Here is a 16,554-nt window from a genome sequence, read left to right as displayed (position 1 = left end):
CTTCCAGTTTCAAAAGGAACTACTCTGAAAAACTCCCAATCACGTAAAATTCATAAATATATCAAATTATATGATGAAAGTTTAAAATTCTACAGTTTTTACAAAACTTAATATAAGTAGATATCATACACAACAATATTGACTTCTAAATAGGCAGGTATTGGGGAAAACATTTGTGATACAAAGTTTCACATTAGAATTCAAAGAGAATTAGTAGCACTGTCCTAATTCATAGGGCTGAATCCTCTAAGAAATGGCAGCAACATTGCTACAGATATTAAAATGAGATTTACCCTTTCAACTGTGTAACTGAAGAAATCCATGTCAGTTTGACTATACAGGACACCTACATATACATATAGTGCAATACTTTATAACCTGGAGCATCCAGACCTCTAAAGTCTGGAAAAACAGAAATAAGATTTGAGTCACTTCAATGAAAACACACACGTGTGCATGCACACACTCTTACCCTTGATAAGGAAAGGTTAACTAAAATGTTAAATATCCTTATTTTGGGCTTTAATTGTATCTCATACTGTTCAGAAGGTATGATTAGCAATTACAGATGTTTAATATTTTAGAGGGTAAATAAATTATTAAATAAAGGTCAATTATTTGGTAAATTTTTCAAACACATGTATTTTGTGAGAAAAATAATAACTCATCTGCGTTTCGTGGTGAAACACCTGAGAATCACTTGTCCAGTAAAATGTGCAAAGAGCTTAGGTACTCCAGAGTGACAATAACTGTTACCATGCAATATTTGTGGATCTTCTCTCAAACAAAACTATTACTAATAAAAAAATTTACTCCAAAAAAGTTGGTTAATAAAATCTCTTGATGAACCTAACCTAAAGTTCATACCTTGCTTTTCATAGCAGAAGAATATGGGCCTAAAAACAATCCAGGTAAAATTTCCTAGAAAAAAAATATTGAGATATTTACCATCAGCAATTTAAATCTACACAAAATATGTACCATATAAGCGAATCTGTGGAGTGTTTTCATAGTTGTTGTGATAATTTGCTAATAAGCTTGTTATTTAGGGAGCATTTTCTAGCCACATTGAGCAGAAATGCAGATGTGCTAATATAGACATATCAAATGAGACATTCTGCGTTTAAATACAGTTCCGAGAAGTCAGATATTTGAACTTCCACAATGCATTTTATAACCGGTTTGGGTAAAATTAGGACAATGTATTGCTGTCTTTTGGATTAACAAAACATCTCTAATCTTACTTCTATTCTCTGCTATGGTCTAGAAGCAGGCATAAAGAAAATTATCCCTTTGGAATTACACGAAACCTTATTCAACCAAATCAAAAGGAGCACCAGCTACAACAAAATTAGAACTGTTACCTATGGTTAATAATAGAAGTAAAGTATTACTGCAAATTTAAAAAAAGACGAATATCAAATGTTAACCTACTGAAAGAGTTTGAACTGTATGGACAAATACCTTCCTAATAATGAATTAAAACTTATTCTATATGAATTCAATATAGAAAGCTTTCAGTCAGGCTATATCATGCCCTAGACACTAACAGAGTATAATTCTGTAGTTCTGTTCTACGAGACATCATAATTCTTTGTGTATAGGTCTGATTTCTCCAACCAGTTTCTTATGGGCAGAAATTACATTTTATTCATCTTTGCATTCCCCACAGGTCACCAAGAAAGTGCCTCTAAGGTACTCACGTATTTTTTAAAAGTAAATTTTCACTAAGAGAAAAAGGAAATATTTTTAGAAGTCAAGGTTCCCCAGGAATAGGAGACACTGCTTGATCCTGAGGCTAGCAGAGCTGACTGTAAATGCTAAGAAATGCAAAAGAAAAATGAACTGCTATGAGGGCTAGCTACCACTTTAATTCATTCCATACAGGCACGGAGTATTCAACTCAGTCTGCTGGAGGACTTCACTATGAGAGTTGACTGGAAATTAGACACAAGGATGAACAATTATTCAAAAGGGTGATTTCCCTTTATGGTCAACTTTCCTGAACTTATATAAACCAGACAAACACAAAAAGCAAAGTGCTTTCAAAAGGGATAAAAATACTGTACCTGTACTCAATTTTTCAGATGAGGAAAAAGAAAGTGACTCATTAAGCACAATCAGATATTACTATGTCCATGGTTCTAATCGAAAGGCAACAACTCATTTCCCATCTTTTTAAGATCCATCATTAACCTTAAATATGTAATTATTTAAAATACTTAGTGATGAACCTATAGATCATGAGTCAACAGGTCTCAAATCTTTTGTGAAATTAGGTTAAATTATTTAATAATGATAATAATAATATGGGCTTGCTTGAATAAACAAAAAAGATTGTCATACCTGCATCTCTCGTCTCATCGGGTAGGTCCACTCCTTAGAAATGGAAGGAAAACACAAGAATAAAAGTAAATAGCATTATGAAAAATGTCGCCCAATTAAAGGTTAAAGATGGGACGTACAAGTGTGGATTTTTAAAAAATACATTATACTTTAAGAATATTCCATAAAAACAGCAGATTCAATTGGCTTCACAAACACCTGAAAATTTAAGTGACAGAAAACAATGATTAAGGTATTCTTTAAATAACTGGACTTCCAAAATTATGATTATGTTACTTCATACAATGGCTGGAATAGCTCATTAATTCTAAGACTAAATATTCCAGACGTTTCTCCCAAAAACTGATCCTCTAAATCAGAGACGTCAAAAAGACTTTTTGTTGTCTATGTCAACTCTAATCAACTGGCAGCAGATAGCTAAAACACTGTGGAGAAAGACTCAGGAAGAAGAGTGCTGTGATCAACAAGCAATACTTGCAAGCAACGAAAGAAGAATGTTATGTGATAGTTATTTGCCATCCCTAATCTAAACTGCCAGATGCTTATCAAACAACCTTTTCCATCTCTTACTTGAGTGTAAGACTGTCTAGTTTAATTCCTTTGAAGATACATTTCAAAGTACAGAGTTTATTCTGTCTTTGGAATGCAGACCAAGACAAAAAAGCTGGAAAATAATAGAAAATGCCAATGGCAAAAGAGAGAAAATATTTTAAAAGTTAGGAAAAGACAAAAGCAGTTACGGTGAATTAATATGAAGAATCAAATATAGTATAGATAGTCTTCATTTGTAAATGCATTACATTGCAAAAATTTCTAACTTGGTTGCTTAAAATTCAGAATTATAAATAGTAATCAGGTTTCTAAAGTTAAAACTGGAGGGCCAGCCCCATGGCCAAGTGGTTGAGTTCGCACGCTCCGCTTCAGTGGCCCAGGGTTTCGCTGGTTCGGATCCCGGGCACCAACACAGCACTGTTCATCAGGCCACTCTGAGGCAGCGTCCCACACAGCACAACCAGAATATATAACTACATAGTGTGGGGCTTTGGGGAGAAGAAGGAAAAAAAAAGAAGAAGATTGGCAATAGTTCTTAGCTCAGGTCCCAATCTTTAAAAAAAAAAAAAACTGGAAAAGTTTTTTTTAAGACCTTTTATTTTGAAATAATTTTAGGATTACAGAAAAGTTGTAAAAATACTACAACGAATTCCCTTTACCCTTCACCCAGCTTCCCCAAGTCAGAAAAATATTTTTAACACATACAGTAGAAATACTATATATCTGTAATAGAAAGACAGAATAATAATCCTGCAATGACAGTCGGCAGTTTTTAATAAAGAAGAGAAACAAAATATTTTGTTTTTAATCCTGAAAATTGGTCTCGGCAATGTAGCAGAAGTAGACTATAAACCCTGAGAAACCATCAACATAATAAAGGTTAAAGAATATTTTAAAAAATATCTTTAAATGCACAGCTGAACCAACAAGAGAGTGAGGGAAATCCCCAAATAGATAAACACACACAAACACAAGAAAGCACAAACCCAGAAGGGTTACTGAGTTCTGAAACAGAGTGTCCTGAGAGGATCTGCTGATTTTCATGGCCTCATATTTCTTTCTGTTCTTGTAAAATGGTGGTGTAAGGGGGCCAGCCCAGTGGTGTAGTGGTTAAGTTCACACCTCTGCTTTGGCAGCCCGGGGTTCACGGGTTTAGATCCAGGGTACAGACCTACATATCACTCATCAAGCCATGCTGTGGTGGCATCCCACATACATAAGTAGAGGAAGACTGGTACAGATGCTAGCTCAGGGCCACTCTTCCTCAAGCAAAAAGAGGAAGCTTGGCTACAGATGTTAGTTAGCTCAGGGCCACTCTTCTCCACCAAAAAGAAAAAAAAAAAAGGGAGGCATAAAAGAACATACAATGAGGCAGTAAATGCCCAAATCTCAATGTACAGCTCAACGAATTTTTACAAACATATATACCGACATAATCACCACCTACAACAAGATTTCCATCATCCCAGAAAGTTCCCTCACTCCTTTTCTCAGTCAATACCTCCACTCTTCAGAGGTGACCAACCAGTGACTTGTACCACTACAGATTACTTATACCTGTTCTTGAACTTCATATAAATGGGACCATACAGAAGTACAATTTTATGTCTGGCTTCTTTCACTCAACCTAATGTCTGTGAGAGTCATCCATGCTGTTGTATACGTTGGTCATGTGTTCCTTTTTACTGCTGTCCAGTAGACCATTGTATAAATATTCCAGAATTTACTCATTCTCCTGTTGGTGGAGATCTAAGCAGCTTCCAGGTTTTGGCAATTATGAATAAAGACACTATGAGATTCTTCTATATGCCCTTTGGTGGACATACGCATTCACTTCTCTGGGATAAATACATAGCGATGGAATTGCTAGATCAGAGGGTAGGCCTATATTTGGTTTTACTAGATACTGCCAAAAGTTTTCCATAACCAATTTACATACCCACCACTAACGTATGGGAGTTCTAGCTGTTCCCCACCATGGCCTTATTTTAAATGGCACTGTACATGTGAGACATAAGACAAAGCCTAGGACCTGTTCAAAGTGGGAAGTCAGATCAAGACCAAAAAGTTGGGACCCCAAAAGGCAACACTGTCAGTGAAAGATAAACTAGGGAGGAAAAAAAAAACAAAACCCTCACCTAATTCCGACAGAAATGAGTACTCTTGCCTTTCTTTAGCTCTGAATACAAGGTTGGTGGTAGTGGTGGGGTGGTGTCTTCCTAACCACAATCTGGCCTTCACTCACGTTTGGTATTAGAATTCAATTATCTTTGTGAGGCCAAGAGAAAATTCAATGTCAAGTGGTCCTGGGTAGATAAGTGTCCGTGGGTTCCTGGGAGAAGCAAATACATTTTCTCTCTGGAGGAACAGACCCTAAACCTAGATCAGAAATAACTGACATAGATAAGTTCCAATGAGCTCACAATAAAAAATCAATTAAAAAAAAGAGGAAATGAGCCACCATGAAAAGCAGATCCAAGTGACTCACATTAACTAAGACTGCAGATAGTACAATGAAAAATATAACACATTTAACAAATTTAAAGAAATAGAGTATCAAAAGTATGACCACAGATTAAGAAACTGATTTTTAAGAGAGCCAAAAGGAATATGTAGAAATGAAAAAGTGCAATTAAAATTAAAAACCAGTGGATAGGCTAAACAGAAGAAAGGACAGGGGGGCCGGCCTGGTGGGGCAGCAGTTAAGTTCACACGTTCCACTTCACGGTGGCCTGGGGTTTGCCGGTTCGGATCCCGGGTGCAGACATAGCACCACTTGGCAAAAGCCATGCTGTTGTAGGCGTCCCACGTATAAAGCAGAGGAAGATGGGCATGGATGTGAGCTCAGGGTCAGTCTTCCTCAGCAAAAAGAGGAGGACTGGCAGTAGTTAGCTCAGGGCTAATCTTCCTCAAAAAAAAAAAAAGAAGAAGAAGAAAGGTCAGAGATAAAGAGAGAATTTGTGAACTGGAAAACAGAACTGAAGAAATGATCTAGGGAGCAGGCCTGGTGGCACAGTGGTTAAGTGTGCATGTTCTGCTTCAGCAGCCCAGGGTTCACTGGTTCGGACCCCGGGTGCAGACATGGCACCGCTTGGCAAGCCATGCTGTGGTAGGCATCCCATATATAAAGTGGAAGAAGATGGGCGCGGATGTTAGCTCAGGGCCAGTCTTCCTCAGCAAAAAGAGGAGGATTGGCAGCAGATGTTAGCTTAGGGCAAATCTTCCTCAAAAAAAAAAAAAAGGGAAATGACCTAAATTTGGAGTTGGAAAATACAAGCAGTTAATAGACATACAAGATAGAATTAATAGGCTAACACCCATAGAATCTAAGTTCCAGAAGGGGGAAGAGATAATATTGCACAAGATGTTAATGAGAATTTTCCAAAACTGGTTAAAAACAGAACACCTCAGAAATAGGCAGCCCAATAAATCTCAAGCAGGATAAGGGAAAGAAATGCACAGGTAAACACTGAAACAACAGCACATCAAACACAAAGAGAAGAACTTCTTTTTCCAGACTGAAAGCAAATAGAAGAATGGAAAAGAATAGAGTGCAGAAAACTCACACATATGCAGTCAATTAACTTTCTGGAAAGACACCAAGGCAATTCAGTGGAGAAAGAAAGGTCAACAAGTGGTGCTGGAACAACTGGAGAAATGTCTGGAAAATAAAATGAATCTTGATCCTGATACCACATCCCCCCGTGCCTGCCCCCACACAAACGTCTTGTCTGTCTTCACTGCTCTATCTACTTCCAATTCTTGATGACGCTGCCTGGCACACAGTAGACCCTCAACAGTTGCTTGTTGAATGAACAAAAAAAACCTACGTGTACACATAAACATAAATGCAAAAATGATAAAACTTCTACAAGAAAACACAGGAGAGTATCTTTGCAACCTTGGGAAAAGCAAAGATGTCTTAGAGGGCACAGAAGGTACTAAGTGTAAAGGAAAATAATCTTATAAATAAGACTTCATGAAAATTAAAAACTTCTGCTCAATGAAATATACTGCTAAGAAAATGTAAAAAGCCACAAACTGAAAGAAAATATTTGTAATACATATATCCAACAAAAGACTTGTATCCAAAATACATAACATCAGCAAAGTGACAACTTAGTTTTTAAAAGAGGCAAAGAACTGAACAGACATGCCAACATGGAAGATACATAAATGGCCAATAGCACATCAAAAGGTGCTCAACATCATTAGTCAAAAGGGAAATTCAAATTAAAACCACTACATATCTCACTTCTAGGATTTATCAAAGAGAAATGAAAATATATGTCTACAAAAAGACTTGCACTGGAATATGTAAAGCATCTTTATTCATCATAACCCTAAATAAAATGTCCAACCATAGTATATTCACACACTGAAAAAGTACTCAGCAATAAAAAAGAATCAACTACTCAAACATCACAATATAGATGAATTTCACATATATTACGCTCAGTAAAAGAAGCCATAAACAAGAGTCCATTTTGCATGATTCCATTTACATGAAGTCCAAGAACAGATAAAACTAAACTATGGTTACAGAAATCATCCTACTTGTTGCCTATTGTGGGTGGGGCAGGGACTGCCTGGAAAGGGATGAGATAACTTTCTCTGCTGATAGAAATGGTCTGTATCTTGAAAGGAGTAGTAGTTACACTGCTATACATATTTATCAAAACTCACTGAATGGCACACTTTGTGTATTATGCTCTATGTAAATTTTACCTCTATTAAAAAAAGAGAGAGCATCCAGACAAAAAAGGCAGATTACATACAAAGCAAAGACAATTAGATTGACCCTGACTCCTGAACTGCAAGAGTGGAAGCCAGAAGACAGAGTAATAACACATTCAAAGTGGTGAAATAAATAATTGTTAATCTAGAATATATGCTCAGAAAATCATCTTTCAAGAACCAGAGTGAAATAAAGACAATTCCATAAAAACAAAAACAGAGAGTTTATTACCAGCAGACTCTTACTAAAGGAACTTCTAAAAGATGTTTTTTGAAGAAAAGGTACTATTTGTCTCTATTTTAATTTCTATTAGGCACAGAAATCCTAAGTAACTTGACTTCAAGTCCAAGTAGTTTGTCTCCAGAGTCTATTCTCTTACTCATGACACTATAGTAAGAGAAACATATGGCAAATATATAGTTATATAATATTTTTAATTTTTTAATGTTTTTTTCTTTTTTTTTTTTGAGGAAGATTAGCCCTGAGCTAACCACTGCCAATCCTCCTCTTTTTGCTGAGGAAGACTGGCCCTGAGCTAACATCCGTGCCCATCTTCCTCTACTTTATATGTGGGACCTCTACCACAGCATGGCTTGCCAAGCGGTGCCATGTCCGTACCTGGGATCTGAACCGGCGAACCCCGGGCCGCCGACACGGAACATGCGAACTTAACCACTGTGCCACCAGGCCAGTCCCTATATAGTTATATTTAAACAAATATTGACTTCGTAAAATAATAATCATGATTAATTTACAAGGATTAACAGAATAGAAATGAAGTATATAACTTCCAAAGCAGTAGATGGGGAGATGTAATCAAATTGTAAAAACTAAATGTTCACCTGCTCCTTTAATTTACCAGTATGTTACAACCTTTTTTGAGTGTGTGAGGAAGATTGGCCCTGAGTTAACATCTGTTGCCAATCTTCCTCTTTTTGCTTGAGGAAGATTGTTGCTGAGCTAACATCTGTGCCCATCTTCCCCTGTTTTATGTGGGATGCCACCACAGCGTGGCCTGATGAGTGGTCTAGGTCCAAGCCCGGGGTCCAAACCTGCAAACCCTGGGCCGCCAAAACAAAGCATGCGAACTTAACCACCATGCCACTGGGTTGGCACCTGTTATAACCTTTTTATAACTGAAAAGTTTTTAAAGAACTGAGACCAAAGACTGTCATTTTAGCCATGCTACCTCAACGTTGAGCATAATGTGTGCCAGGGAATAAGCACACAATAGATGTGCATTTCGGAGATCCATGGCACTAGATTCTATGGATCTTTTTCTTTTTCTTGTCTTTCTTTTTTTTAAAAAAGCCTCTCTGGTACTCTAACAGCCAGCTTTATCTTCTTGAAGCAACTTGTCAGAGCTGTGAGAAAGAAGAAAAGCGATGAAAGAAATGTGTACTTTTGAGTTAACCTAAAATGAAATCTCTACATCGTGCGTGATAAAGGAAGAAAAATGGGAATATATATAGGAAAATGGTGTACATATATTCCAGGGAATACTTGGCAATATGCCAGAAGGCACTCACCACCACAGGATAAACATGTGCTTCTTTCTGGAATATCAATTTTACCAAAAGACTTATTTTTGGAGAAAAAAAATACTTTCATTGGCCACTAATTTAAGGTATTCTCATATTAGAACAAACATGAACATATGGGACAGAATGCAAAATTTACCTGAATTTTTAAATGAAACAAGAGGCTTCAAAGAAATTTTGAACTTCCCATAAGGTTGTAGGCAATAGAACATGTATGCTGTATTTATATAAGAAAGATATTATGGGAGGAAAAAGTAAGTTGTATAGTACAGAAAATGAAAAATTATACCTATTCACAGGACAGATAAGTATACAGCCTACTTTAGTGAGTATCACACTTGCTGTAATAAGCATGGATCCTTTGAAACTTAGAAAACTCTCACAGAAAATTTTATTTGGAACTATTCCTGGTGCTAGCATCAGATCCCCAGCTCAAGAATCTACCCTCTCTGTTTACCTAGCCCTGATTACCACCTATGGAACAAATCTTAAACCTGCCTTGGGGGCCCGGCACCATGGCCGAGTGGTTAAGTTCGCGCACTCTGCTTTGGTGGCCCAGGGTTTCGTGGTTCGGATCCTGGCTATGGACATGGCACTACTAGTCAGGCCAACGCTGAGGTGGCGTCCCACATAGCACAACCAGAAGGACCTATAACTAAAATATACAACTATTTACTGGGGGGCTTTGTGAAGAAGAAAAAAAAGAAAAGACGACTGGCAACAGATGTTAGCTCATGTGCCAATCCTTAAAAAAATAAAACCTCTTTGTCTACCAATTCTGTTAACGCCTTTGGCAGACGAAGATTTTAAAAATCATTCATGCTCACAGTCTTGCTCTGCCAGACATTCATCTGCCTGAACATGTCCCTAATAACCAAGGGTTGCCTCTATCACACACAGTCTGAATCGCAGCCTGCCCACGCTGCTCCTAAAATCCATCACTTTAGAAATGGTAGTATTAATAGGGCAGACTCCCAACAAAACTGCCAACTGATCTATTGTAAGTTACTACTGTAGTTAATTAGTAGAATTAATTTCCCAAACTTTGATGATTAGCCAAGCAGTCCAACTATATTTTTCAAACCAAAGCAAGCCAGCTAAGCCAAAAAAACCCTTAATTGTGAAACACACCATGCTTCTGATAGAAATTAATTCACAAGTGAAAATCCTACAATCATCAACATGAGCTAGAAGGTATCACATATTAAAACATCTTTCAGGCTCTCTGCTTTCTTCTCATACAAATACAAAGTCACATGATCTATAAAATTGTGCTTAAGGGATAGGAAAAATGTTATAAAAATGGTCAAAGACCAATACATAAATAAATGCACTAAAGGATATAAGCTGCAACCATCAGACAAAACAAAAACCCAATTCTTATCATCAGATAGATCAGGTGGGTTGAAACACAGAACGTTTAGAATACCAAAATAGATTACAAATTTTACATAGGTCGGGGGAGCAGTTCAGGAAAAAAAATCAGAATACTGTTGCTGAGCTGGACATTTCACAAAACAGAAAATTAGTACTATAGTTCTCTCCTCCAAAAAAAGGCAGTCCTCCAGAATAAGCCCTTTCCTTTAGTTCCCATCCCTAGCTCCAGCTTTGCTTAAACCAAATGACCAACGGAGATTTCACTCTAAAAATGAGTAGGTTGGGAAGATATGGAGAGGCAGAGAGGCATTCAAGTAAGATGACTCTAAATCAGTTATTCTTAAACTTGGCTGCCTCAGCCCAATTAAACCAAAATAGGTGATGGTGGGTCCCCCAGTATGGTTATTTAAAAGCTCCTTGGGTGATTCTACTCTATAGTCAGGTTAAAAAGCACCATTCTAAATTTAAAGGAGCTAAGAGAGGGATCCCCAGTCTGAGATATTAAGCAATTCCTATTTTGATTCTGTATTATAGGAATCAAAATAAGAAAAATGGAAAGGGTAATATTTAAGTCGTCAAACTACAATTGAAATAAATATTTCACTATCTAAAAAGAAGATAAAACATTAATTTTTGAACTATAAAAATAATAGCCCTAACTATGCAACTAATTTGTTTAAAAATTGGTATTGCAAGAAGTTTTTTCTCTTCCTCACATCTAAAAAACTACCGTAATCTTGCCACAAGTAAGACTCTCCTATCAAAACTAATCAAGATTTTTCCATTAATTCAACATTCATTAAGCTTATGGTATATACCAGACACTGTGAAGTCAAAGACACAGCGGCAAATAAAATAGGGACTTACTGGGTGACTAAGCTTCCTTATGAAACTTTCAGTCTACCATGGAAAATAGCCACTGACCACAATTATAAGTATGATAACTGTTAAAAAGGTGGGTATATGGGGCTGGCCCCGTGGCCGAGTGGTTAAGTTCGCGCTCTCCGCTGCAGGCGGCCCAGTGTTTCGTTGGTTCGAATCCTGGGTGCGGACATGGCACTGCTCATCAGACCATGCTGAGGCAGCGTCCCACATGCCACAACTAGAAGGACCCACAACGAAGAATATACAACTATGTACTGGGGGGCGTTGGGGAGAAAAAGGAAAAAAATAAAATCTTTAAAAAAAAAAAAAAGGTGGGTATAAAAGTACCAAGTGCTACAGAGGCTAATAAACCTGGGGGACTGAACTAGTCTGACGGGTGGGTAGACAGGCAGGAGGAGCTGGCAAAACCTGGGAAACCCTCTCTGAAGAAATGACGCCTAAAGTGAGGTTTAACCCAAGAGCAAGTAGTTAATTAGGTGGGAGCAAAGGGAATGCTGGCAGCCATGGCAGGGGAAAAGAGCAAATGCAATACCCTTGAGGTATGGGGAAAGAGTAAAGCATTTCAAGGACTGAGAGAAGATGAGTATGGTGAGGGCGTACCGAGAAGGGAGCAAAGGGAAGAGCAGCTCATAACGGGGTTGGAAAGGTAGGCAGATGCAAGATCACACCTTGCAGATGATATTAAGGATTTGAACTCCATCTTCAAAGCAATGGGAAATCACAGCAACGTTTTAAAAAGGAGTGACAAACTTTCTGCAAAATGATCTAAACACAGCTCAATTTTTGCTAGAACTGTCCTATACAGAAAAGCCTGACCAGCATGTCTTTCAAGAAACTTGGAAGTATTCTTATAGAGGTGATAGGATCATCAAGCTATCATAAAAGCATTCATTAAAATCTCTCTACCTGAATTCCATTTTTATTAAAATATAAGCAAGATTTGGATTGTAATTTAGCTTTCCACGTAGTGCTTCCTATGTGGAAGAGACTGTGCTGGCTGGTCATGTTACCGTAACTACATAAGACCATTTGACACTTTACATATCTCACTGAAAACTGGAAAATTAACATTCTGTTTTATTAGTCAGTTTATCATAACTCTAAGTCCTATTTAATGGTTACTCACAGTTCTGTCTACCCAGAAAGCACCCTGCATCTGTTGTGGAAATGCTCCTATGGTTTTGGTGGGAGGGCTCCCATGACAAACTTCACTCCCCTAGCCAAGAAGTGGGTATAAGACTGGGCCCCTCATTGTATTCAGCCCTTCAAGGCCGATCCAAAGGGTGGGCATATGACTTAAGTTGGGCCAATCCTCTAGATTTTAAACACTGAAGCTTGGAAAAAGGCACCTTTATTCCTCACTGTTCAAGCTCTGTAAGAGTACGAGCTCGGGGCAGCTGATGGCCAAACTCCATCCCTGCAGAGAAGCCCCAGAAAAAGAAGAGACCCTGAGACAAAGTAGAGGCAAGCACAGATGAGAGGCAGAGGCAGTTCTGATGCATTCCAACACTGTCTAGTCAAGTCCCTGAGACCGGCTGCACCCCTACCTTTCTGGATTTAGTTACCTTTCTTTGTGCTTAAGCTAGTCTGACTTGGTTTTTGCTACTTGCAACCAAAAGAGAACACTCAATGCCATGAAATAAGGAACGAATTGGCTTTCAGTAGATAATATCTGCATCGTTATCTACTAGGCTTTATGCGTTACTTCTGTCTCACACAGGAAAGAACAAAGCTATATTCGCAGTAGGATTTTATAATTTTTGTAGGGATAAGACATGTTATATACACAATAAAAAATTAAATGCGAAGTCTTGCAAACATTTTAAACTAGGGCAGGGAATAAACGAGGCGTGTTAAAAAGAACAACGTATGGGAATCAGGAGCCCACGGTCCTCACTGTGCTACTGTGTCACCTTGGCATCTCACTTTTTCTCACTAAGCTACAATTTCTTCACCTGAAAACCGGGAATGCTCTACATTATTTCTAAAGTTGCTTCCAGTACTGAAATTACTGAATCATTTTGAGAATATAAAAGCATATCCCATTCACATAATTCCATACTAAACAAAGAAAAAGTGTAAACTCATTTTTTAACTAAGCTAAATTCGACTTTTCTTTCCTACTTAAGTGTCTACTCTTAAAACACGAAATTCTCAAGGATTACTACCTCAAGGAAAAGATCCCTCCAAACAAGAAACTGCACCCTTAGTGAAGATATTCAATAGAATGAATATCTGGTATAAATTGAATGGTCTCTTAAAAATTGAGCTCTATTTTTCCAGTTACTTTTAAGCTGTTTAAAACTAGAAATTTCAGATTTCTTTCCCTTGATCCTATTAAGGCTGAGTATCCTTGTCCTATTACTAATTTCGTCTTCAGAAAATTCTAACTTAACAGCCTGCAATACCATAAACTATTTTGCACTAGTAACAGATAGGAAAAACCTCAATGCAAACGTTAGGCAGGGAAGAAGTACGAAGGAGCCCGAATTAGAAATCAGGACACCGAGTTATAACGCATTTTATTCTAAATATTAACTTCGCTCCAAAGGGCGAGTTTCCTGATTGAAGTTTTCAGATTCAAACCAACTAGCTTTATGACATTTTATTCGGCGGGCCAGTTTTGCGTCAACAACCGGAGAAGACAAGACGAAACCAACCGCTCCGGGAAACTTTTCCCAGGCGCGCGGCCCACGGTCCGCCCCGGAGCGACTCGCACGCGGCCGCGCCCCGGCCGCCGACGCCACCGCAGGCCCCGGCCGAGCGCGGCCCCGGCGCCGCCTCCGCTGGGCCGAGCGCCGCCCGGCTCCGCAGGCGAGGACCGCGCCTCCCGCGGGTTCGGCGGAAGGGCGTCGGGGCGCCGGCGGGAGGCGCCGGGCCGCAGGACGCTCGACGGTTGGGCCCGGGCTCGCCGCTCGGCCGAGGGGCCGCGAGAGGCGGCCTGCGCGCGGCGTCCGCGGGCAGACTCACCTCGGCGTCCTCTCGGCACGGGGGGAGCGCGGGGAACTCCAGCTTCACGTCCTCCATGGCCCCGCAGGCTGCGGGCGGCGGTGGGAGGGACCCGGCCCGACGCTCGGGCTGGCGGCGGCGGCGGGAGGAAAGAGGGCCGGTGGGCCAGAGGGCTGCCGGCGGGCAGCAGGCTTACAGCGAACACGGGCGGACCAATGGGTCCCGGCGGCTCCGGCGGCGGCCACAGCCGGGAAGACGCGGGCGGGGCGGCTCGCACCCGGCCGCCATGCTGCCGCCGTCTCCCTCCCGGGTCTCCGCGCCCCTCAGGCCGCCCGGCTGCGGAACAGGCACGAGCCCTACAACCGTCTCCCTCTCCTCCGCCCCCCGCGGCGCCCCAGCCAATCGCAGCCCACGCTCGCCTCCGGCGCGCCCCCGCGGCCGCCAGGTGTCAGCGCGCCGCCGCCCCGCCCCTTCGCGGGAGCGCCGGCGCGAGGGGCGGGGCAGGGGCGGGGCAGGGGCGGGGCCGCGGCCGGGGCGCCTGGGCTCTGGGGGCCGGGCCGCGGTGGCTGGGGGAGCGACCGAGGCCGAGAGGCGGGGGCTGCCCAGACCGGCTTGGCCCTTTCCCGGCAGGACGCGAACCCCTTCATCCCAGCCCCCAGAAGCTGACGTTCGAAAGGAAAACCGGCCTCAGAATCCCGCGCAATGTGGGTGAGGGTATAACCAAAAGAGTAATAAATGAAGAGTTCATCTTGAAATTATACTAGACAGAAAATGAAACACCCGTCAATTTAAACAAATTGAAATGGTCGACTTTTAAGAGTACTTGGGATTACGACAACTAGAAAATCTCGAGAAAGAATGGCAAATAGAAAAAGTCCTAAGAAAAAGAAACAGGATAGCTCACTCAGTACATTGTACATGTGCTGAAGAAAGGTCTCTCCAATTCTGTTAGTATTTCAACACAATATTAATAAAGCACATGGCTTTCAATATCTTCTTAAAAGGAGTTTGTAACTTAATACTGTAGTATTTTTTTTTTAAAGAAGATTAGCCCTGAGCTAACTGTTACCAATCCTCCTCATTTTGCTGAGGAAGACTGGCCCTGAGCTCACATCCACGCCCATCTTCCTCTACTTTATACATGGGACACCTGCCACAGCATGGTGTGCTAAGCCGTGCCATGTCCGCACCCTGGTTCCAAACCGGCGAACCCCAGGCTGCCGAGAAGCAGGTCATGCGAACTCAACCACTGCGCCACCAGCCGGTCCCAATACTGTAGTATTGTTAATAAAGGTTAGGGATATGGTACTTCCTCTGGCTACAGGGGGATACTATTATCCTGTTTTTAAGCAGATGAGGGAAATCAAGCTTGGAAGTGGAAGAACCCACAATTAAACTTTAAAGATTTGTACACCAAACTGATTCTTTAAAAAACGACCACTGCCACCAAGTAAAAAGGTGAGAAAGTCACTGATTAGCTAAAGTGCAAATTACAATGGATAAAGTAAAAAGGATCACGTGGATATTTGATCTAGACCCCCCACAAACATCCTATTACTTTTTATACTTTCATATTTACGAAGGGCACTGCCAACATAAATAGAAATCGAACTGTTCAATAATTTGAGTATTAGATGACTAACTTGAGGGTTCCATTTTCTCTACCACTATGTAAACTGTTCTCTACTATAAAAAGGCACACAATACTCTGGTACTAAGTTTTTAATTTGAAGAATGATTGTATAATTACCCAGGTCATGTATCATTCATTCTTTAGTGTTTATGAAACCAAAGTTTCCTTTTTGTTTTTTAGGAACATTAGCCCTAAGCTAACTGCTGCCAATCCTCTTTTCACCGAGGAAGATTGGCCCTCAGCTAACATCCATGCCCATCTTCCTCTACTTTATATGTGGGACGCCTACCACAGTATGGTGTGCCAAGCGGGGCCGTGTCCGCACTTGGGGTTCAGCAAACCCCGGGCTGCCGAAGTGGAACGTGCACACTTAACCGCTGTGCCACCGGGCCAGCCCCTCTTTCTTTCTTTTTTTTGTGAGATTGGCCCTGAGCTAACATCTGTGCCAATCTTCCTCTACTTTGTATATGGGACGCCACCACAGCATGGCTTGATCAGCCGTGTGTAGGTCCAGCCCTGGGACCTGCAAATCC

General features: G+C 40.6%; 1 protein-coding gene across 1 annotated transcript in view; it reads right to left on the bottom strand.

Annotated features, from left to right (window-relative positions):
• STYX (serine/threonine/tyrosine interacting protein) overlaps positions 1-14,542 on the bottom strand; it is a 33,713-nt gene extending 19,171 nt beyond the window's left edge. Inside the window, exons 1-3 of the mRNA XM_044773598.2 lie at positions 14,410-14,542; positions 2,347-2,379; positions 868-921 (exon numbers count right to left, since the gene is read on the bottom strand). Coding sequence (XP_044629533.1) covers positions 868-921; positions 2,347-2,379; positions 14,410-14,466 — 144 coding nt within the window. The 5' untranslated portion in view covers positions 14,467-14,542. The remainder of the gene's footprint in view (positions 1-867; positions 922-2,346; positions 2,380-14,409) is intronic.
• Positions 14,543-16,554: the final 2,012 nt, after the last annotated feature.

Source organism: Equus asinus, chromosome 7 (genome assembly GCF_041296235.1).
Source record: "Equus asinus isolate D_3611 breed Donkey chromosome 7, EquAss-T2T_v2, whole genome shotgun sequence".
In the NCBI taxonomy this organism is placed as follows: domain Eukaryota; kingdom Metazoa; phylum Chordata; class Mammalia; order Perissodactyla; family Equidae; genus Equus; species Equus asinus.
The sequence above is the reverse complement of the archived record's forward strand: the minus strand, read 5'-3'. Positions and strand labels throughout refer to the sequence as shown.